The sequence below is a fragment of the Peromyscus leucopus genome, chromosome 6 (genome assembly GCF_004664715.2).
Source record: "Peromyscus leucopus breed LL Stock chromosome 6, UCI_PerLeu_2.1, whole genome shotgun sequence".
Taxonomy (NCBI): Eukaryota; Metazoa; Chordata; class Mammalia; order Rodentia; family Cricetidae; genus Peromyscus; species Peromyscus leucopus.
Window position 1 is genome coordinate 59,758,965 of NC_051068.1, and position 25,628 is coordinate 59,784,592.

A 25,628-nucleotide genomic window follows, 5' to 3' on the forward strand; every position below is an offset into this window, starting at 1 on the left:
ATTTAAGGCCTGCCTCAAATAAATAGCAAGTTTGAGGTCAGCTTGGGATTCATGAGACCGTGCCTCAACAAGAAGAAAGAAAGAAAAACAAAATAAATTCTTCTAAGTAAAAATCCTTACTGTGAACATCTGTCTCTAGTCACTAGTTCATTCGCTACACTATAGTGCCTCTGCATAAACTGTTGTTGCAGATTAAATACTAATTAACCAAAAATAAAAGCAAGAAAGGCTGAAGAAAACTATCTTCTATGTTTCATACTAGTATCCCAGACTCGAAAACCAGAAAGAAAACAGGAACTTAAAAACATAAAAAAATTCCTTTTAAAGCTACATTAAATCATGTATTTAGGCGACACCATGTGGCAGAACTATGAATTACTACTAACATCCACCATGTGTTATAATATACTTGAATATTTAATATGAGGGGAAATTTTAAAACCATTGTTTAAAATGAGTTAAATGACCAAATTAGAAAATCAATTATCAATATGAAAATATCTACTAATGAATATATTAATGCATGAATTTTAGAAATAGACAAAAATATGGGAGGCACAGAGGTTTTTGTACACACAAGAATGTTAAACTTAAACACACAGGATTTTTCCTTTAAAAGGCAGATGCACAACTTGTTATCTATCCCAAAGACTGGTACTGGTCATGTTTTACAATCTGGGGACACTGGCACTATCTATGTGGCCTACAACCTCTCCCAGATCCTTATTGTGAGCTTTTCCAATCTATAGAACCTATCTTTTTGGAAGGTGTCACATGTAGTCAATTTATAGAACCCATCTTTATGGAAGATATCACATGTACTTCATAAAGAGTTTCAATGTAGTCACATGTTAAGCTTTATTGTGCAAACAGGATTGAGTGAATCATCACCAGGAAATTTTTCATGAAATTCTCCTGTGTTTAAATGTGCCTTAAAAACAAACAAACAACTACTTGGGGTCAGACTCCCAAAGTCTGAACCAATACAGGCTACCTAGGCATGTTGAACAAAACTTTCTTGCCTCCTATGGATTATTACTCTGATGGCCATGATGGTTGCAGAGACCCCAATACACAAAGATACTAAGAAATTATACCATAAAGGATCAAGCTAATTTAATTTATAAGCAAAATTATAGGAATTATTAACTTTAAGCTACAGTTACTAACTTTAAGCAGTTAATAAATATAAATACGGAACATATATTGGCCTAATATATTTGAACACATATCAGTAGTTTTATGGATCCTGTTACAAAAAAATGTTTCTGAACTTCTAAAGTTTTATGGAACTTACAGTCTTGGTTTGACTATAATTTACAGGAAAATTCAGAAAAAAAATAACCAAAAGGATGTGCCATCACAAAGGAGCTGGATGACTGACTCCTTCACTTTTCCAAACTGTTGTTCAGCTATGAAAGCTATAAAAATTGCAGCTTAGAGGAGGCAGAGGCAGGCAGATTTCTGTGAGTCTGGGGCCAGCTTGATCTACACAGTGTGTTCCAGGACAGTCAGAGTTACACAGCTGAGACCCTGTCTCAAAAAAATGTATATACATACATACATATATATATACATATATATATGCAAGCTTTGAATTATATAAAGAAATAACATGCTCATAAAGGGTAATTCTTAGAAAAGAAGCTCCTGATTTGATATTATCAGAACTCAAATATGTATGTTGGCAGATATAAATATGCAAAAGTAATAATTTTAGTTGTATCCATACTTGAACATGTCCTTTAATAATTTAAACAAAACTAAAAATTTGTGAGAAAAAGAATCCTCAGAAACCAGGTGTGGTGACTCCTTTAATCCCAACACTCAAGAAGGAGACAGGAGTATCTCTTTTGAGTTCAAGACCAACCTGGTCTATAATATAGGCTAGCAAGAGCTACAGACTGAGACAACATCTCAAAAAAAAAATTCCTAGAACCCATCAAATTACCCTGACATTTCAGGGGTGAAGGTACTGAAGTCTAAAGCCCAAATGACTCGTATCCCATTTACATTCCCAGTGTTGATGCTTAAACAGTACAGTCCAATACTTGAGCTTTCATTTTAGCCCGCCTTTAAGCCACTTCATTCACATTCAATGCATAGTATTTGTGGCCCATTAATTAAAATCAATGCTATCAAGATGAGAATTATGATGAATATGAGATCAAAGAATCTTAAAGAAAAAGGAAATTCCAATTGGAATGTATAAATACATTCCAAAAGAACTAATCCCTCCTTCAAGGGTCAAAGACACATAGTTGAGTTAATGGAATTTTGGTCTTATCATTTGGTCATGTGAAAGTGAATTGTATAAAAATGTTGAAACTGAAAATGTTAAAACTGATGGCTACTTCTCATTTAGGTGAATTTTAAAACAAATTCAACTTTTCTATTCTTTAAGTATCAGCCTGAGATCTCTACTTAAATCTAAAGGAATACATTCTGAAAGAATTTTCTTCTATTTATAATGAAAAGTTCCATTGTAACATAACCAATATTTCATATTTAGCTTAAATATCTATTAAAATTATTTTAATAAAAAACTAAAGTTTTATATTTCAAAATACTTTACTGACAAATGTTCTAAATCTAAAATCCTGCTTATGTTTTATAATTTGCCCATCAATCTGGAAATAATAGCTCATGAGAAAAAAAGCATCAATCATCTTTCAGATAAAAACTCACAAGTGATACTTTTTTCCCTCAGCATCTAACTAAAGTTGTGTGACATAGAGAAATCAAAACCTAATTTACATGTGAAGATAGAAAATAAAATATTTATAAAGTTCGATTGAACAATGAGAAAAATAAAAAACCCTATGCGTCATTTCAAATCAAATAAAAGATACAATACGTCTCAGTTGCAGATTAAATACTGAGAAAAATAGTGGCATTAAAAACATGAACATTGACACATAAAATGTTTCTACAAACTAGAATTATCTGGAAAAATTACTTGCTCAGAGGAAAAGCAAGTACAGCCAAGAAAGCCATACTGTGATTATTTTTAAAAGAGAAAGATGAATGAAAGCTCAATTAACTAATGCCACATCTTAATTTCTTCAATTCTTCTTAAAATCTGCCAGAAATCATTGAATCAAACCTTACCAGAGTTATCTGCTATTAGCCCACCACTATGCTACTTTTCTAAAAAATGCCTGTTCATCTGGAGGCTTCTTGCACTGCCCAGAAACTCTCCTGAAGAGTTACAAGTCAGGGGGCAGAAGCTGCACCCTTCCCTTTATCCCCAAACAGCATATGCATAGAACTGATGCATCTATCTTCTTACTGCTCTCTGATCCCTCAAGGAAAGAAACAAACAATGCTCTGTTTATCTTTAACTCCCAAATGCTTGAAAAAGTATACTCGGTACATAGGAGACCTTCAAGAGGCCTGTTTTTGAATGTAAGCTGTACTGGTCATGGCAAAAAAACAAAAAAAACAAAAAAAACAAAAAAAAAAACAGCATACAAACCAGATGAAATAGCTTCAAACAGAAAAACTAACCAATGTTCAATTAACTAATGCCACGTCTTTTCGATTTCTATTTTAAGATATGCCAGAAATCACCAAAGCGAACTTTCCCAGAGCTCCCTGAAGTGACACAAGCTACTTTCCAGCAGAGACTCTCATCCCTGTTTTTAAAACATCAAGTGGTCATACAACCTGCCATGGTTATCAGTGAACATCACAAGGGAAACAGGAAAGGTGCACCATGCTTGGGGTGATCTGTTAATACATTACTTGATGAGGTCAATTAATATCAACACAGACGAAGACTATCTCTCTCCTTCATTAACTTATTTTCTAGCAATTTTTTTTTTTTAAAAAAGCATAGTCATCTACAAAAGCATTGGCAATACTGACAGGACCAGGTTCAAAAGTGATACTCAATAATCTCAAGTGTCTCCACTGACCAAACATTAAGTATCGAACTTGTTATCCTAACACACACACATCTGCATCTGACCCATTAAAATAACTGATTTCAAGGCCAGTTTAAGCTAATAGGGCAAGATCCTGTCTCAGAAACCTGGATACATAAATAGGTAAACTCGATGAATATATCCTACTTATATTACATGAAATAAAATGATAATATTTTTAGTTTTAAAAATAAGCATTGTATTTCTAAAAGTAAGTAAATGAATGCATTACTGCTTATTGCATTGGATGACTGAGATGAGGAAGGTCATTCTGACGAAGATAGAGACAGGCTCTAATTATGAAGTGAAAATCAAGAGGATTATATTAGAGATTAACTCTTAAACTCCCCTTTGGCCTTATTCTACCAAAGGCATTTTAACAGAAGAGAGCTTGCTTTAGAAGGGACAAAATCTATACATTTTTAACCACTGTAAAGTGACTACATTTTAGTCACTGTAAGTGACTCAGATCGAGTCACTTGAAGTGAATAGATGGCTTCTAACACTCATTCAGGTATCTGCTAAAGGACTATATTTTTCCCTTGAAACAAATATGGTCATTTAAACACATAAAACCTTTAGTTTCCATTCAAGTTTTCAAATTTGAAAAATGAGGACACCTAATACAAGATATCACATACAAGATTGTCAAAGCTCACCAGGTCAGACTGGGTTTAGATTGGTGGTAAATATCTGGCTTAGCAATGTCATTTAAAAAAAAAAAAAAAAAAAAAAAAAAACCACCAAGGTAAAACTGGATAATGATGACTGAAAAAAAAAAAAGCACTAAATTGTCAGGGTTTAAAGGAGTATTAAAGCAAATTGTAAAAAAAAAAAAAAAAAATTACTATATCCAAAGAAAATATCTTTAAGTAATTCACACTATCTGTAAAATTATATTTCTGAAATGCTTTTTAAAAATAGAACCAAAAGATGTATTAATATAGTAAAAAAAAAAAACAAAAAAAAAAAAAAACCCAACTCTATTTGAAGCACTCTTAAGAAACCCTCAAGAAAAAACATCAGTGCTAGGTAGACTGAGAACTATGAAAGCACATGTCACCTCACCAACACCTCTCTAGGACACATCACTGCCGCCAACCAACCCCAAGTCTGAACCGTGGCATAAAATACTTCACATTTTACCCAAGGGAAAGCTGTGCTGGAAAGGAAGGAAGGCATCAGCCCTATAAGATCTGCCACTGAGGACCCAACATTACTGAAGGAAAGGTCAAGCCAGAACACTTAACTGTCACATGGTACACAGCACCTCCTGTCCACACACATTCCCTGACCCTGCTTTAAGATCTTTAATAAAGGCCTCACATATGCTTTCTGACCAAGGCTTTCTAGATTCCTGGTCTAGATTTTCCACTTCCTTTCTCTCTTGTTCTTCGCTTGTCTAAACAATATTTTCAACAGCTTCCATTTAGACGTTAGTCAAGCACAACAAGCATTGTTGTACTGCATTCCCGACTTAGCTTCAGACCTGGTTACTGTGCCCTAATAGGCTCCAGTGTTTACCATACTTTAGTCTGAGAATTTAATACAGGGCCATGCACCTGCTAAGGCTACATCTCTGCCCAATTTCTTTTAATAGTTATATACTAATCAAATTCTATGAACTCTTCTCCCTATTGGTAACAGAAACAAGAAAAATACATAAAAATACAAATCTTTATGTACTTTTAAATGAAAAGTTCTGATACAAGAATGATTAAAAATCCAAAAATAAGTGATTTAAGCCATTTGTATACATACTCTAGCGGGTATCTAATCTGTGGCATGTGGAAAGCATACACCTCAGTGTTGCTATGAATATAGCCAAACACAAAACTGTATACTTACTCTAAACATTGAGATTTGTTTTGCAATTTTTAACCTCAACTGTGCAGCTGTCAAGTGTGAAGTTTGTATATGACAATACTGTGTCACAATGTGACATGTTGGACACATCTGCCCAAGTGCTGGCTAATTTTATGTCAACTTGATACAGGCTAGACTCATTATAGAAGAGGAGACTCACAGTTGAGTGTCCCACCAAACTGGCCTGTGAGAAAGCCTGTGGTGCATTTTCTTCAATGACTGATGTGTGAGGAGGGCCCAGCTCACTGTGAATGTTACCATACCTGGGCTGGTAGTCCTAGGTACTATAAGAAAGCTGACTGAGCAAGTCACTGGGACAGAGCCAGTAACAGTATTCCTTCACATCCTCTTGCCTCCAGGTTCCTGCCTGAGTTCCTGCATTGACTTCCTTCAATAAACTGTGGTATGGAAGAGTAATCGATATATACCTTTTCCTCTCCAAGGTCACTTTGGCCTTAGTATTTTATCTGAGCAACAGAAACCATAACTAAGACACACAGCTAATTTTATCCCTAAACAAAACAAATTAGAAATCCTCTATCTTTTCCTTGATCAGTAATCAAACTGTAGCCCTATGGCGAATTTAAAAGCCTCCCAGAGGGGAGCCAAAGGCTAATGAAGGGCTTCTGACTTCATGGTGGCAACTGGATGGAAAAACCTTTGTCTCCATAAAGTACACTATAAACATAATACAAATATGGACAAACCCAGAGTTACAATGTCTTTTTTTTTAGAGTATCAGACAAGCATACTTTATATATCCTAATTCTTAACCATCCCTCCAACATTTAAGAAAATGGAGTTCCTTCAAAATATGAAATTTGAAAAGAGAATTGTCATCAACATCTCTTAATGATGCTTTTTGCCTTTCATGAGTCATAATGACAAATTTCCAGATTGGTGAGCAGAAAGCCATATCTACACATGACCCACATGAAACATCTGTGATTTTTATGAATCTCTAACCTTTTCTACCAAAAATTCATAGTGTAGACTTCACCAAAGATGCAAGGACAGAATTAAAAATTGGTTGATATAACAAATTCTGTAACATTCATCAAATTTTTTTTTGTTTTGTTTTTTTTGTTTTTTTCGAGACAGGGTTTCTCTGTGAAGCTTTGCGCCTTTCCTGGAGCTCACTTGGTAGCCCAGGCTGGCCTCGAACTCACAGAGATCCGCCTGCCTCTGCCTCCCAAGTGCTGGGATTAAAGGCGTGCGCCACCACCGCCCGGCTAAAATTTTTTATCAAATGAGCAATAGTCATTAAGAAACAATAAAGTAATGAAATGGGGTCTAAATGCTATAACCAAAGCTCATCTTTCCTCCCACTAAGTAGTGGTTTAAAAGCAAAATGTAGGAAAATTATACAGGAGCCAAGCCTCAGGATAATTAATCATGAGTTTTGAACTTGTGGTTCTCCTGCTCTGGTCTCAGAGAACTGAGAAAAAAATGTAAAGACTCATTACTAATGTTCAGAGTTCAAATCAACAACTGTATAGTCTACCACAGCATTCTCTAATGTCAACACATCAAGCACTTCCAGACTTACCCAAATGAAGTAGCGTGAACTGGGCTGCCAGTTCCTTTGCATCTTCCAGTGTAGTGCAGAGTTTATCTGGCATAAAGTAACTCTGGGATCCATTTGCAATCGCAGGAATAACTATCTTATACACCAAGAGTACTTTTCCATCCTGACTAGTTGTTGAATATAAGTAATATTCTGGTGGTGCCCAATTATTTTTGTTGCAGTAATAATCCAAATGCATCACTGCAGAATTAAAATGATTGGATTTTAAAGAATACATGCTAATTGGGGTAAGCTTTGTTCCAGGAAAAAAAGGGTAAGTACATCTTTCAATTTCAGGAGGGCTTGGACTATGCTGACCATTGAGACGAGTAGGAAGAGTTGGTGGCTTGCCTAGAGCTTTGGAGTGACTTTCTTCTTTGTTAGCATATACAAGTAGGTTTTCAGAATTTGGACTCATCTGGCCATTAAGATGCTGTCTCCAAGTATTTTCTTTATTCACTGGCTTTGCCAGTGTTACCTCAATACTGGCTCCATCAATGCATTTTCCATTCATAACAGACATAGCGGCCACTGCATCTTCTCGGTTGAAAAAGTGAACAAATGCATAATCTCTAAGTTTCTTCACTCGTTCCACTGCCCCAGGCTTGAATTTATTGAATTCTGCTTTAATTGTTTCCTCTGTAGTTGAGATCATTAGATTTCTTACATAGAGAACTTTAACTCTCTGCATGGTTTCCTCATCAACTTCTTTCTCAGGATCAGCCCAATCTACCTGAATGGTGTGGCCCCAGAGTTGAAACGTTCCTGAAAAAAATGCACAAATTGATGTGAAATTAACTAAAGCAAAGAATACAAGTTTATAGTGCTATATAAAATAATTTCTCAAAGAAACTCAAGCAAGTATCAATATATCTGATTAGCCACTTGTGCCTACTCACACCAAAGTTTTGACTAAAGCAACCTAATCAGAACTTGTGATAAAATTTAAGAGTTGGTAAAACAAATAAGACTTTAAAGACTGATTATTGTTAGAATTAAATAATGCATTCTGGAGTTTTATTCAACATAATTAACAAAGTTAAAGTTACATATACATTAAAGTTACATACACATACACAGTCAGTAACTAGCAAATGTGACTCATTTTGTTGGAATAATTTCTTGTAACCTGCAGTCATTTAATTTACTTCCGCATTAAAACAATTCTTTATTCCTCTTCAAGTGGCACTACATATCTCACTAATAATGGTCTATCATTCACTGTTGTTTTTCCATATTTACAGTGGGGTTAGTATGTAAGGTAGTCTTTGAAAGGCCATCTTACCTGGAATCAACTTCCTCCTGGCCATCGCAGCAGCCCTGTGGGACTCATACTCAACGAAGGCAAAGCCACGGTTCTTGGTCTTGTCAGTTGCACTGGGATAAACAATCACATCCACAACACCTTCTGTAACTTTCTTCATCTCATCCAAAATCTCTTCCTTTTTCTTTTCTTTGGGAATTGCTCCAATAAATAATCTGCAGTTATCCAAGCTGACACACACACCAATAAACTTCCCTGGTCGAATCTCATAATTGTTAAGAATCCGGATGGCTAATTGGGCTTCTTCTTTAGTAGTGTACATCACAAAAGCATAACCTCTATTTTCACCACTAAATTCCATCATCAGTCGAAATTCATATATCTTCCCAGCTCTTTCAAATACAGGAACCAATTCATCTTCATACATATCACGAGGTATTTTTCCAACAAAAACTTCACAGCCTCTAGGGGGAGGTGGACCTTCCCAACCTTAAAAAAAAAAAAAAGATAAGTGCAACTAAAAATTAATCCTAAAAATCTATATATTCATACCGGAATCATTTATTCACTCAACAAATTGGCTATCAGCCACCTAAATTACAAGCAGTATTCTAAGTTTTGGGGATACAAAAAGTAAAGTTCCTTCCCTTGTGAAATTTATTTTAACAAAACTCTAGGAGACAATGCATAAATGATAAAAGACTGTGAGGAAAATATAGCTACGTAAGAGGTGTTCCCATTAATAAAATAGGTAGATCTCTGAGCACAAAGTTCATGCAATGATCTGAATGAAGCTAAGGGAGTGAAGTACAAGGATTATCTGGGCGAGGAGAAATCAAAAGACAACTAGACTACAGACACCTTCTTGCCTGAAGTATACTAGATAGAGAAGAGCAGTAACAAGTGATGTAGCAACTGAGCAAACCAGAAGCCACAATTTTATGTATTCATCTGGAGATCCTGAGCAAAGAAATGCATGGTAAGACCCCATGCCTATTTGGGTCTGGTTATATACGTACTATGCCTCTACTCACTGCTCTTTCAAATTCCTCCCTAAATGACTTGTCTTTAATTCCTTAAGTTTACTTTTCCCTGATGCCCTGAATCCTGACTTATTTCTCAATCCAAACCATGTTATTTCTCAGTCACTTTTTAAAACAGAGCAAGATTTTAAAAAGTACATAATCTCTTTAAAATCACAGCTGAGAGTGGTTATAATGTCTGTGAGGATACATGCCTCATCTAAATGACTATGTTAAAGAGTTAATTTAAACACCTCAAAGCAAACCCTCACCTGGAGGAGGACCACCAAATTTCCTTTGCCCATTTTCTTGAACCATGTTGTAGCCAGTCTTTTCCATCAGTGCCAGCAATGCGGCTTCATTCTGAGTGCCAGTGCGTACTTTACCGCATCCATTTGTTCCATCGGTGTTCTCTTCATTCATGGCTAAAATTCCTAAAACAAAGTCAAATAACTGTAAGCCCAGAGCAGAGCTCCAGGATTCTGGGGAATATTTCTTTGGATTGCATGAAGCCAAGGACAGTATGACTGACAGGTATGGTGACTAACCTTCACTACTCTCTTTTAGGGTCTGCCCCAAAGCTCTTTCCTGTAGTTAAAAACTGGAAAACAATTTTTAAGTTACTCATCAATTAAGCAGCACCTTTAGATAATCTAAGTGGGAGAAAGAGAGCCAAAGAAGAGAGGAATAAAGAAAAGATGAGAAATCAGAAGTGAGAGTTAGATAAAAAGAAAGCATTATAGTAGTAAAATATACTTCCATCAATGAATTCACGATCACTGCCAATCTACTCGGCCAGAGTTTTAAATCATTCTGTCATATAGGCCAGCTGAATTTTTTCTATGAGTACAAATATCACACTTGTCAGATACCCATGACCTGATGCCAACATTGTTCACTTTCTCAGAAATCTTCGAGTTTCAAGTTTCCCTGAAACGAAGCCTTCAAATCACCCATTTGAATCTATTAGAAGTTACCAGAGATGAATGTTAATAAAAATACCTTCTTCTCAGGTCATCTGAGAAGAAACAAGACCTAATGTGATAAGCAATTAGCATCATCTTAGGACACTGTTATTAGTTAGGTAGATAGGAATTAAAACAAAAGAGCCACAGCATTTCTTCAGCATCCTATATATGCTGTGTATACATGTGTATGTTTTCACGTGTGGAAGGGAACATGTTTATGGACATATGTGCACGTAGCCAATGATTAACCTTGGGTGTGATTCCTCTGGTGCTGGAATCACAAGTACATGCCGCTATGTCCAGTTTTTTGTTTGCAGGTACTTTTCCAACTGAGTTATCTCCCTATCTCTGTATTTTAATTTTTACAATTAACTTAATTACTACATTTGCACTTCCTAATGATCAACACTGTGGTTTTATCTCTCACATACTTAGTATTATAAATAATTACAAAAATTTTAAATTCATATTATGGGGAATAGTTATGAAACTATTTTGGCTGCAAATATGATCTTCCTAATTACAAAATGGAAACCAGGCTTCTATGGTATAGCATTGTTAGAATTACACTTTGGTCATGGCCATACCACCCCAAACATGTCCAATCTCATGTAATCTTAGAAGCTAAGCAGAGTTGTATCTGGTTAGTACTTAAAAGGGGAGAAGTAAAATTTTAAGCCAGTGCACCTCCATTTTAGCCTTTCTACCTATACAACATTTACAACTTCATTTCTTTATACGTTATTCATTTAAACAGACATAACAATGTAAGTTCTCACAAGACTCCTTTTTTTAAGGTTGACTAACACAGTGTATGTTAAAAGAGCTACTAAAGGCCGGGCGTGGTGGTGCACGCCTTTAATCCCAGCACTCGGGAGGCAGAGCCAGGCGGATCTCTGTGAGTTTGAGGCCAGCCTGGGCTACCAAGTGAGCTCCAGGAAAGGCGCAAAGCTACACAGAGAAACCCTGTCTCGAAAAAACCAAAAAGGGCTACTAAAAATTTCCATAAAGATCAAATAAGGGCCTTGATAAATACTAGAATGACAGTCCTTTTTAATTTTTTCGATGCTCATGTTGTTGACATCAGCCACATTATTTTCATTTCTCAAAGGTGGCTTAGGTGAGACACAGCAGATGCAAAGTCACACTGACTATAAGCACTGATTCATAGGTTCACAGTGGGTTCTGTAGAGGACGGGGATGGAGAAGATATTAGCAGTTTGCTCCAGAACAATGGTTCTCAACATGTGCGTCGTGACCCCCAGCCTCACATTATGGGTAGCCTGCATAACATATATTTACATTACAATTCACAACAGTAGCAAAATAACAGTTATAAAGCATTCCATAATAATAATTTTCTGGTTAGGGTCAGCACAGCAGGAGGAACTGTATTAAAGGGTCATAGCATTAGGAGATTGAGAACCACTTCTCTAGAGCAAGGGAGATTATCACCGCAGCTCTCAACTAGTGCTTCAGGGGTGAACATGTCTCTGGAGCCAGGTAGCTTGGGTTCATAACCCTTCTTTTCACTCACTAGATATATAGTAAAGGAATTTAGTTACACAGTGCCTCAATTTCATCTGTAATATGCTGATAACACCATTAGTCTCATAAATGTTCTATAAATAAAAGAAAATGTTTGATAAATAAACCAGCTGGTGATTAAGTAAAAGCATTAGGACTTTTTTAATCTTAAAAAAATTCGGAAATGCTAATTTTATACAAATATTGGAATGTTTCACATCAACATATGAAATAACTATGGAAACTAGTTATTCAGTTTATCTGTACAGTAACTGGCTTCAAAACAAAAAATGCAATGCCAACTAGAAACAAAGAATAATAAAAGATTTACTTTTACAGGTTTACTATAAATACAAGGGCATTAATAAGTATCCTCTCTAGTCTCAGTGACTTATAGAAATGTGCCTTTATAAAAGGAAATTATTTCCAAATATCAAGAAAAAATAAAAAGAGAGAAACTATACTATCTAAGACCCCAGAGCCAGAAAGTGGTATATACAGAATTGAAAACCAGCTCCACTTCATCTCAAAAACTCATCCTTGCCAGGAAAATTATTCTGACATATAATGTCTTCATTTACCTGTGTACTGAGTAGAAGTATCTACTGAGTACCACATGTGTTTCTTATTTTTGGGATATGACAATAAATTAACACCAAAACTCTTGTAGCTTATATCCTAGGACAGAAAATAGTCTATTAATAAGTCATACAATGTATAAGAATGACAACACTACTGAGGAGGAGCAGGATTAGGATATGTGGCAGTCAGAGGTTGGCAGAAGACAAGTGTGACAGTTAATATCCATTGTCAACTTGACAGTGTCTAGAACAGTAGTTCTCAACCTGTGGGTCGAGACCCTTTTTAGGGTCAAACAACCCTTTCACAGGGGTCGCCAAAGACCATCACAAAAAATGGGTTTACGTTGTGATTCATAACAGTAGCAAAATTAGTTATGAAATTGTAATGGAAATAATTTTATGGTTGAGGGCCACCACAACATGAGGAACTGTATTAAAGGGTCACAGCATTAGGAAGGCTTAGAACCACTGCTCTAGAGTCACTGATGAGACAGACCTCTAGGAACACTGTGGAGAATTTTGTACATTAATCTCTGGGCACACCTGTGAGTGATTTTTTTTGACTATGTTAACTGAAGTGGGAGTTCCCATGTTGAATATGGGCTGCCCTTCCAAGGGTGGCTGAGACATCAGCAGCTCTGAGGAAAGGGGCTTTTGCTTTTCAATGAGCTGCCTTCACATCCTGTCCTCAAGTTCTTTTACCCTGATGCTATCACTCCTCCACTCTCCACCAACACTAGGACCCATATTCTTTGGCCTTCCAACAAGGACTGATGATCAATGGATCCCCAGGAATCCTCCAGGAGTTCCTCACCAGATTGGGACAGTTGAAACATATAGCAGGTTCTCAGCCTCTCCAGTGTGAAAACAGCCATTATTGGACTACACAGACTCTTATCATATAAGTCAATCTAATAAATAAATCTAATAAATAAAACATCTAAAAGGATTACCTAGCGGGTAAGAAGTCAACAGAATGGTAGAAGTAGAGACTAATTAGAAGGCTACTACTACCATCTAGGTGGAGCGATGAGGATGGCATAGATCAAAATTCAAAGTACCAAGTGAAAGTGGTCTCATCTGAATTAAAGGTACAATCTACAGAATTTTTGGATATCATGGAATGAAAGTCAAGTCGAGGATAACATCAAAGTCTGAGTCTGAGCTATGAGAAAAGAGGAACGCTGTACAGATTTTATGGATAAAATACAGTTCAGTTTTGGACATATTAACCTGGGGGAAATTTATCTTCCCCACTGTGACGGGTAGTGTTACTGTCAACTTGTGAAAATCCAGAGTCACCTGAAAAACCAATGTCTGGACATACCTCTGGAGGATTAGCATGGATTCTGTCAACTGATATGGAAAGAGCTATCTCATTTTTAAGTGGAGCTATTCCCTCAGAAGGAGATGCCGGACTGTATGAAGTGGGGAAGATGAACTGAGAGGCAGCACACATGGATCCCCTTTCCTCTTCCTCCTGACCATGGATGCAACGAAACCAACTACCTCAAACTGCTACCTCCTTGACTTCCTGCAATGATGGACAGCACCACTGAAATGTGAGCCAAATAACTACCTTAAGTTGCCAGCATATTTTATTACAGCAACAGGGAAAGAACCTAAGATACCAGGAATAGCAAATGTATCAAAGTTTTTTAAAGAAGCCAGGAATTTGGAGGGTTTTAATGGGAAATCTCTTGATTTCACATTAAATCAAGAATTTAAAAACTGGAAATTAGAAAAACATTAATTGATCTCTATAGACGAAACAAAACAGCCACATATCTCCTATGGCCCATCTCTGAACTGTCAACACTTTCCCTAGTGCCTACAGCAGGTACTCAAACAATATTTTTTGAAGAGCCAACCAAAACTTTAAAAAAAAATTTGACAAAGCTTCATGCACTGTTGGCAGTTATATTTTAAATTGAAACTTCTTTCTTATAGCAATATTTGGCAATTTCTATTAAGTAAAAAATATACATGTACTTGGTAATTCAAGAATGTAAAGATAGAATTTCCCATGTACACAAAGATATGTACAAATTCAATGATATATATAAAAACAACCTACAAAATAAATATCAAACCATTATACAAGCTAGAATAAAAGTCATCATTTAACTACACAATGGTATATTGACAGGCTTTTAAAGAATGTCATGCCTGGGGCTGGAGACATGCTCAGTGGTTAAGAGCACTTGGGGCTCTTCCAATAACTCCAGGTTGTATTCTCAGTACCCACACATAAAACTCCAGTTCCAGGGATCCAATGCTCTCTTCTGACCTCATGAGTATGCATTTGGTACACATACATACATACATACATACATACAGGCAAAATACACATAAAATAAATTTAATGAAGACATTAAGAAAAAGAATGCCATGCCTTTGTATGTACTGAATACAGAAAACTTCAAAGAACACTCTAGAGAACACTACAATACCAAATGCAAATGTTGGAGTTTATAGATAAACATATATACATTGATAGTTTCTTACATGGGCATATAAAAATTATAGTGCAATTTACAAGCAATTAAAAATTGCAATCATTGGTGAAAACATACTTTTCCTTCTCACTTCTCTGTGTATTCTTTTACAAGAGTCCTTCCAGGCAAGGTTTCCTTGTTTGCTTTGTTTGGTTTTCAGACAGTATCTTGCTTCCTCTGCAACCCAGGTTTGTCAACTCCCAGCAATCCTCCCAAGTGCTGGGATTATAGCATGTCTCACCATGTCTAGTGTCCTATTGTTCCTTAAGGACAAGCTCCAACCCATTTACAAAGTCACAATGGACTTCTCATAACCCGGCTGAATCTCCCTCCCCAACTGCATTTCTTATGTGCCCCAAACAGTATGTACCGGCTGGTGACTTCTCAAATGTGCCACACTCTCATCCATCGGCCCTCATGTCACTGATCCCATGGGCTTTCCCCCACTTCCTCAGACTTCCTTACTATTAATTATCTCTAGCTCCCAATTCTAAATTAGGTAGTGTTCTTTAATATCTACTTTTATCACAGAACCCACCTCCGAGTGTTGTGATGGCCAATCCCCTCCTCTTCTGCCTCTACACTCTTCCTCCCTTAGCCCCCACCAGACTTTAAGTTGTAGTCTTATTTCCCTAGCACCAGATAGCACCCTGACACATGATGCACAGTCAATGAAGAAACTGAAAGGACGGACATTAAGATTTCACTGAAAATAATGGACTTGGATGCTATCCCATTTATTCCTACAATAATCCTGTGAGGCAAATGCTATTCTTTCTCATTTAAAAATACTGAGACAAAGACAGGTAAAATTACAGATTAGGTAACTGTGCATGCAAATGTTCCCTCACTTTAAACATTTTTACCGACCTGTGTTCCATCCATAAAACTGCCTACTTTGCCCACCTCACTTAAGACATTACTTCTCATATTTAAAAAATGAGCTAGGGAGACAGCTCAATCAGAAAAGTGTTTGGACCTGACTTCCATTTCCAGAACTCATGTTTAAAAATGTGGTAATCTATGGAGCTGGATAACCAAACAGCTTCAGTTATCAATCAGTGAAGAAACTCAGACTCAAAATAAATAAATAAATGATGGCCAGTGCCCGAGGAACCACCACACAGAGAAATTAGCATGCACCTGTCCAAAATTATTAGAAAACATCGTTAAAATCCCCTTTCTGGCCATATCTGGTGGCACAGAACTTTAACCCAATCTGGAGACAGAGGGAGGCTGATCTCTGTATGAGCACATCTTAAGTCTACCTGGGGAGTTCCGAGCCAGCCAGGGTTATAATGAGACCCTATCTCCAAAATTAATTAAAGAAATAAATACAAACAGACAAAACTTCCAAAAACTAAAACCAAACCAAACAAACAAAAACCCCTCTACTCTGAACAATGATTAAAAACAGACATCTTCAGTGTCTTATTCAACACTGTTCTATCATGACACAGAATATCCATAACATTTGAGTCTGAATACTTACTTTTAAATATGTATATGAAAATTCTGCAGACGAGAAATCTTGCTACTTAGCCCAGGCTGTCTGTCCTTGGACTGCCCCAGCCTGTCAAATGCTGGATTATTTACATAATAAAGCTACATTTTATAAGAAAAGGACCCACAGAATCAACTAACTCGTAAGACTCACAGAGATTGAACCAATGATCAGGGAGCCTGTAGGGGTCTGGTCTAGGTCCTCTGCATGTATGTTAAGGCTGTGTAGCTTGGTATTCTTGTGGGAGTCTAGCAGTGGGGGCTGAGGCTGTCTCTAAGTTTTGCCTGCTTTTGGGACTCTTTTCCTCCTGCTAGGTTGCCTCATCCAGCCTTAATATAAGAGAATGTGCCTAGTCTTATTATAACTTGATACACCATGTTTGGTTGATATCCCTGGGAAGCCTGCCCTTTCTGAAGGGAAAGGAGGAGAGGACCTTGGGGGAAGGGGAGTTAGAAGGGGAAGGGGACTGGAGAGGAGAGGAGGGAAGGGAAACTGTAGTTGGAATGTAATATGAGAATTTTAAAAAAAAAGGCTCAACTACAGCATAGATAAAAGCTCTAGTCTTCTTTACTTGTTTCAGAATAGACACCACCATATTTCTCCTTATCATTACTTAAGGAACAGGAAATAGGGATAAATTGTTATCAAGAAAAAGATCTTGAGCCTGTATTAGCACTAAATGTGTGCCCTTTACTATAATAGTGATAAATCATATGTGACTTCAAATCCAATAAATATTTTTAACCCATTCTGATAAAAGAACTGCTAATTTCTGAAAATTAAAAACAATGAGATAAAGATTAACTGACTAACTTTCAAGCTTTTTTCTTTAATAATAAAGTATTTTCCCTTCATTTCTTTAAAACAATTTTAACTGATACGGGTTTAATATCCCTTATCTGAAATGTTTAAACTCTAAAATATTTCAGATTTCAAACAATTCTGGGTTTGGGGATATCTGAGTTAATGAGTATCTTGCAGATAAGAGAAAAATCTAAATACAAAAACTATTCCATACATAGACACTGAAGGTTATTTTATATAATATTCTTGATGCACTTGTGTGGACTTTAACATTGAGGTGCTACAATGGTGCACAAAAACTTAGATTTTGGAATATTTAGATTTCAGGTTAGATATACTCAGTTATACAACACTCTTTATCCACTTAAGATTTTTACTTTAGAGTTTGCCTTTATATCATTTTTTAAAGAGTCTGTTGGAAGAAAATACCAGAAGCCCTGGGATCACCTCCAATAAATGTAAGAAAGTAAAAAGATAATATGTGTTTGCTTAAGACAGCAAACTAGCAATTGAAAAGACCTGGAACTCAAACTCACACTAACACATAAGTTCTAAAATCAATTGTCTTCCATAACTTAGTCCAGAACAGCATTGATTCTAACATCAAACACCAAAGATCACACTTTTAACTATACATAAACTAGGAAAGTGATACTTGACTTTTTAAAGAAAATAAAGACTGCTACTACCATACAAAGGTGACTTACAGACTATAAAAGCAACATAGAGCGTCTGTTCTCGTTTGACTGAACATGTCATATTCAATCTAAACACTCGATTTTTATTCTTACTGTCATTCACACCTAGCTTCAAATGATTCCACAACCGAGTCTATGCCTGTGGTTCCCTTACAGACATCTATTTTCAATTAACACAGTCACTAAGGTGCATGCTAAAAAGACTGTTCACACACTTAACGTTGAATACTAAGTCACTTCACATATTTAACATTCCTTTACTACAGAATAAATAGAAAGAAGTACAAGACTATTCACTTCAAGAAATCTTAAAATATGAAACTTGAAACCAAAGAAATATGAAACACAGCAAAATCACCAATTCTATCTTCTCATTAATAAGTGTAGTATGTTCTTATCCTAAAACCTCCTTTTAAAAAAAGGACACACAGACAAGTATAATGCACAACTAGGAAAGATCAAGACCTAACTTCCACAACTGATGTGTAATTCCTTTAAAATCAAATTTCGCTGTGAAATTATAAGAAAATCTAAAGCAAACTGTATTTTAAAGTTCATCCTAAAATATTCCAGAATTAGAGTTACTCAAATGGCTAGAGAAGCACAGATGTGTAAGTGGGCACATTTATTGAGGTTCCCAGGTTCAATGCCTTCAGTTACTTTCAGGTATGTATTCACATTCCAAAATGGCCCACAAACTTTTATTCCACTAATGTAGGAAATGGAATAAAAAGATGAAGGGGTCCTGAGCAATGGAATGAGCAAGAATGATGATAAGGACTTATGGGAGATGGGGAAACAAAAGCAAAACAGACAGTGCATTGGAAGTTTCTGTACTTTTTTTTTTTTTTTTTTTGGTTTTTTGAGACAGGGTTTCTCTGTGTAGCTTTGTGCCTTTCCAGGAGCTTGCTCTGTAGACCAGGCTGGCCTCGAACTCAGAGATCCACCTGGCTCTGCCTCCTGAGTGCTGGGATTAAAGGCATGCGCCGCCGCCACCGCCTGGCATTTTACTCTTAACTTTCAAAGGTAAATCTTTATTTTCTAAACTTTAGAATTTACAAAGATTTCTCTAAATGAATTTAAAAAAAAAACAAAGAAACAAGAACAAAACCTCACTGCCTCAAACCCACTAAGCTATATGTCAGGACAGCATAGCTAATTATAAGACAAATATTCAAGTAACAATCTCAACAAATCTTTAAAGTACTGAAATACATATTTCATTAGCTTATCGCATCCTAACAAATTATAAACTGTAAACTTCAAGGGTCAGCCATAAAGCACACATAATGCTCTTATAGAGGACATTAGACAGCTCAGACGGCCTGTAACTCCAGCTCCAGGTGATCTGATGCCTCTGGTCTCCTAGGCAATGGCCTTCTAGGGCAACAGTATTCCCGTGCACACACACCCACACGGTATGTATGTATGTGCATATATATATATATATATATATATATTATATATATATATTTCAATTTGTATTGCCTTTCAAAAATAATGCAGTAATAAAAAATGACAAGTACAACAAAATATAGGAAAAAACTACTTGTCTAAAAGAATTTGTTCTATTTGTATTATAACTCAAACTGAAACTTTGTCTTCTGTATTATCACAAAAATTTCTTAGATTATAAATATGAATATTATATATAAGTCTTAAAAAATTTGTGTAGTTTAATGATTTGAGACATAAAACCACTTTCCTACAAAGCACATTATATCTTTATGACATTCCCTGTATCATGTGAATGTTAAATTCCAGATATGTTAATTCAGGTGTTACTGAGCATGGTATACTGAACCCATGAGATTCTGAGCAACATTTACTTTAGACAGGGTACTAAAGGCAACATTTTTGAAAAATAAAGTGTGGTCCTATACATCTAAAACAATTTCTAAATATCAAGTTCAGAGGTGGATCAATTCTATTCCACTTTAAATTATTTCTATGAAATAATGAGAGCATGTTTAATTACAAAAGTTAAATATATAATGTTTAAAGTTTTAGCACTAGATATTTCATTTAGAACAGACTTAAATCTAGGATCATTAAAAAAAAAAAGGAGGGCTGGAGAGATGGCTCAGCCGTTAAAGGCTAGGCTCACAACCAAAAAAAAAAAAAAAAAAAAAGAAGTACTTAGAAAAATCCTTTGGGGGCCACATCATGCAGTGGATTAAGGCACTTGCCACTCAAACCCGTGAACTTGAGGTCCATCTCTGAACCTCGCCAGGAAGAAAATCAACTCCTGAAGGTTGACCTTGGACTTTCCTGCAAGTCCCTGCACTCTCTCAAACACATAAAGTTTATTTCAAATTATTGTAAATAATTTTTAATTACTGAACACAAAAACTATGGGCTCTCTGAATTTATGAGAGATAGCTATAAATGCTCTTCCAAACTAAATACGATAGCTACCATTTCTTACATAGTCTTCTATAGATGTCATTTTGAAATCTTAGCCATTTGAACATAGAAATCACATCTTCCCTCACTTTTTTCTACCTTGCCAACAGTCATATACTAAAATGATGAGATTACTCATCATTAAAATTTAAAATTTACACTAATTATTTGCAATCCTTCCTTAAAATTATGGTAGGTTTCCCACCAACAAAATTCCCACCGACACTATTGACACTTAAGGCCAAACAATATACCTGAATATATTCTTGGTATTAATAATCCTTACCTTATAAGGATGTTTGCATTTTACATGAGTTATTTTATAATTTTGGCATTAATGTTAAAGTCCAAGACTCTAATATGAAAAATAGCATTTAAAACATGGCCACACGCAGGAAATAAGGCACTGTTGGCATCTGGTGAAAAAAGCCATAACAACAATCGTTACGTCCTTCGTGGCAAACAGTTGCAGTTATGAAAACACTACCACGTACACGCGACACAAATCTACCTGGACAGCACTAAGTAAACTTAATTCTGAAAGACTGCACATGGAAGTTTCTCGAACTCCTCACTGCGATGCTCCTTGAAATGAAAATTCCCAGTTACCTAAATGAGCAAATCTCCACGTGCCGGAATATAAACGGCGCGATGTCACCGTCCCATGGAAGCTACCTACGGTGGGTGCTTCCTGATTTTTTTTTTTTTTAAACTCAGTTCTGGAAGGCTAAATGGGGTGGGTTACTAGACGCCGCGATTTTCCCCGTGCCGCTCGCTGGGGTCCCCTCCGGTAATTCCCCAGGAAGGCAGGCCCACCCTGCAGGAGGCCAGGAGCCTCTAGCACCCGCCCGACGACTCGGTGGTCCTCCCGCACCGGCCCCGTCCCCCACCCACCCCCACCCCCGACGGACGGCTGCGCTGCTGCGTGCGTTAGCGGGCGCGTCGGGGCAGTTGGAACCCGACAGCCACTCACGCAGATGCTGCGCTCGGCGGCGGCGGCGGCGGCCCAGCAGCACGTTCCGAGTCCGGGCAGCGGAAAGTTCGAGGCCCGGCCCTCTAGGAACTCCGGGCAGCCCAAGCGAGAGGGGCGCAACGGCGGGCGGCCCGCGGGGTCGTGTGCAGCACGGCCAGGAGGCCGAGCCCCCCTCCTTCCCCGAAGCCGCTCCCGACGGGGCGGCCGGGCAGGCCAGCCCGCGGATGGACGCCGCCCGACGACGGTGCCGCCCCGGACCCCCGGCGCGAGGGCACACACCCCCCACCACCACCCCCGACGGTGGCCGTTGGCAGCGGTTCGCCGGTCACCCCCGCAGCTCCCATCCCCGCCTCTCACCCCGTCGGGTCTTCTAAGGCCAGACCTAAAAATCCCCCGGACCAACGAGCGCAAACCGCCGCCGCCGGGAGCTTGGGAGCTGCGCTGGGGGGGGGTGGAAGCCGCGGAGGGAGGAGTCGCCGCGGGACGGGGCGGGGGAGGGCGTGGCCAAGCGGGGCTCGTGCCGTCCTCGCGCCTCGGGGCCTCGGGCTCCCTCGCCTCAGCCTCACGCGGAGTCGTCCCCCCCCACCCCCTCCCACCTCGGCCAATCAGCGGCCGCCCCTGGAGAGGAGGGGGGCGGGACCGAGGCTTGAGTCCCGTGGAGGCGCTTGGCGACAGGAAAAGGGGGACGGTGGAGTGGCAGGCGCGCTGGCCAATCGGGACGAGGAGAGCGAATCTTGGCGAGTGGGGTTTGGCGCGTGGAAGACTGGAAGGCGTTACAAAACAAGTTACAATGTGAACTTGTGTGTCTGCGGTGGAGGAGACTTGTAGGTAGGCTGAGAAAGTTTCTTCGGTCTTGTTGGATGGAATTTGCAAATCTGGAACTACTTAGTTTGTGACACCCCCCCAAAAAAAACAGTCATGGGGACCGTTATAAAAGAGGACGGGAGGGGTGGCCTCCAAAGACTTCTCCAAGTCTCCTTCAAACGGATATGATGAGACCCTGATGATAAATAATGTTAACATAGTTTGAGCCCTTTTCTGTTTCTCCATACCGGCAGCTACCGTTCCAGTCAGCAGGGCGGTGTGTTACAGACAGAAACCCACGCAGACAGCTTCAGGCTTTTGCATCTGTTCTGGCAGTACTTTAGCAAAGATGCGGTGTGTTTTACAGACAGAAACCCACGCAGACAGCTTCAGGCTTTTGCACAGTAAGTGGCTCCAGGTCTGTGCCGAAAGGTGCATATAGAAGCACGGTGATATGTACTATCTATCCCAAAGCCTGCCCACCAGAAGAACGCCACGTACAACGCCAGGGGCGCATTGGCAACACGGAGAGTACTCGTTCTTAAACTCCGCTCTGCTCAGTACACTTAAAACAAGTTGAAAGCCTAAGCGTCGTCTGATAGACTTGTTTGGCTTTGTTGTTTTTAAGATTTTTTTTTTAACCTCAAAAACTGCAAAAGTAAGATTTGTTAAGCACCATTTGCTAGGCCTTTTTGTTTCTTCGGGAAGAGGAGGCTGCCACATTCTTTATTTTCAGGTGGGTGGCTTGTCCTTTACCAATAATGAATTCTACAAAAAGTTTCTGACTAGGTGAAATGGTTTTTAAGCATTGTAGGAACCTTTAAGAGCCAGTAGGTGGCAATGTTTCATTATGAGATATGAAAGTTCTTGGTGGTAGCCTGGGGTGGGGGGAGGCTATTTAACATTCCAATTTGGGGCTTTCTTCTCACACCCCATCCCCAGTATAAAGGAAACCAAGTAAACAAGACTTTCTTTCTTTTTTTTTTTTTTTTTTTTTTTTTTTTTTTTTGTTTTTTCGAGACAGGGTTTCTCTGTGTAGCTTTGCGCCTTTCCTGGAGCTTGCTCTGTAGATCAGGCTGGCCTCGAAACTCACAAAGATCCGCCTAGCTCTGCCTCCCGAGTGCTGGGATTAAAGGCGTGTGCCACCACCGCCCAGCAAACAAGAGTTTATTAAAGGGCACTAGAGTGAGACCATAGAACCTTGCTTTAGTAAGACGGTGTTAAAAGACTCCTGTTACAGATATGCCATTTCGGTCAAAATCTTAAAGAAATTAAGCAAAATTCATTAGCAGATGTCTTTTTCATCGAATGCTACAAAAGACTGTGATTTCTGCAACCAAAAATAGAGGAATAGCCTCTATTAGATTTCCAAGAAATGGATATCTGAAACCTTGTTTGCCACTAGAATTCTTCAAGAATAGATTCCACATTAGACTTTGTTAGTGGCTTTGTGGGGAAAGTGATCCAAAAGGGGAAATATGTGAAATGTAGATGATGCTTTGGACAAGAAAGAAGCAGACGCAGGAAATAGCCTTTGCTGAAGGCGACGACAGAAGAGAAGTGCCGCAGCCGAGGGAAGTGAAGCATCACTGATAGCTCAGCATCAAGAGCCCGTGCTGCTCTTCCGGAGGACCCACACCCAGTTCCTACCACCCAGGGCAGGTGGCTCACAACTGTAAGGCCTCCAGGTCCAGGGGAACTAGCACCACTGGCCTCTGTGGGCACATACCCACATCCCAACACCCCATACATAATTTTAAAATAATAAAAAAATCTTTTTAAAATGGAAGGAATGTGCAAAATAGTTAGAATAGCTTGGATATATGTAAGTATATTTTCCCCCAATGAAATGCAAGCTTTGGGATATTGAGAAGTTAGTTTCATAGATGTCTTACAAAATACAAATCCCCAAAAGGTAAGGAAAACAATGGGAAGTCCTTGTAAATGTTTGTTCTCCAGCTCCCTGATAGAAATAAAGGTGAATTTTCCATATAAAGGTTGGTGTGTTGCAAAAGACTCCTCCATCCGTATCTGGCAGTCATGACACAGAGCCAAAAACATGGCAACTCCTGGTGTGTTTCTAGAACTTTTATCACCAGTACAGAACTCCAGCACAGGAAACAGCTCTGCTTTAATCTGATTACTCTTCAGTCAAGATGCCACCCTTGCAAAGTTTGTGTTTTGGACTTGTTTTTTATGATGGCGGTGCAGTCATCTTCCCAGCCCAATGGACCACTCTCTCCTGGGGTGTGATACCCTCTGCAGCAGAATGGCTCACTGGCCAGAGGTCCCTGTCACTTTGAACCCTGAGCCATTATTAAGATGTCTCTAAGGCAAGGTGAGTGCTTCAGCCGTGCTTCCTCTGGTGATAGAAATGAGCCATCTTGTGTTCTACCTATATTGTCCTGTGATTGGCAGTCTTGCTTTTATGGCAGTAAAACAGACATCACGTTCTTGGCATGTAGCTCAGCGTCAAGGTATCAGTACCAAACCCATGGCCAAGACCTCAGTTAACATTACAAATTGAAGGAAGTTCTGATGAGAACAGAATTTCTGGTTTGTACTAGTTCTTAGTTAATAGCAGGAACATGTGGCAGAGGCTTCTCACTGTGAGGGACAGGGAACAAAGACAGAGGGGAAGGGCTTGAACACAATACAATCTTCAGAGGCACACCTCCAGTAATCTCCTTTCTTCAGCTAGGCTCACCTCCAACCACAGCACTGCTGGGATCAAGCAAGCACACAACAGGGGAGCCTGTTGCATACATTTCATTCATACAACAAGCCTCTTTTATTATTATCAGGAAAAAAAAAAACCCTGATGTGTAGTTACAAGAAGGAACCATAAACCTAAAATTGCTACTCAGAATATGGGGAGGCAGTGTCACCTACAATCTCTAACCTATGAAGCACATCTACATGTCAAGTCCACTGACCAGCACAACATACAAGAAACTTCACCATCTCTAGAGGTTAGAAACACCCACTTTTACTCAGGAAAGTGAAGGCTGAAATCATTTGCCCATGGTTCCAGCCAATTGGAGCCTGACACAAAGCAGGATCCTCCCCCTTAATCAGAGAGAATTCCCCTAGGGAAGACCAAGCAAAAGAACCACAAAATATGAAAAATTATTGTAGCAAAATTTAAACAAATGATCATGAAACACATAGGAAAAAAGTGGGTTGAATAAATAATACACAAACTTATCTCAGTAGA

At 38.4% G+C, this 25,628-nt stretch overlaps 1 protein-coding gene across 4 annotated transcripts in view; it reads right to left on the minus strand.

Moving 5' to 3' along the window:
• The window catches only part of Rbm46 (RNA binding motif protein 46), a 49,734-nt gene extending 27,591 nt beyond the window's left edge, over positions 1–22,143 (minus strand). For 2 of the 4 annotated variants that reach the window (XM_037206683.1, XM_028857067.2), the window contains exons 1-4: positions 21,965–22,143; positions 9,921–10,082; positions 8,648–9,115; positions 7,345–8,127 (exon numbers count right to left, since the gene is read on the minus strand). In XM_037206683.1, the coding sequence (XP_037062578.1) occupies positions 7,345–8,127; positions 8,648–9,115; positions 9,921–10,071 (1,402 nt within the window). In that variant the 5' untranslated portion in view covers positions 10,072–10,082; positions 21,965–22,143. Of the gene's footprint in view, positions 1–7,344; positions 8,128–8,647; positions 9,116–9,920; positions 10,083–10,196; positions 10,250–21,964 lie in introns of all 4 variants that reach the window. The other 2 variants (XM_037206684.1, XM_037206685.1) reach the window with 2 other exon arrangements.
• Between the last annotated feature and the right edge of the window lie 3,485 nt (positions 22,144–25,628).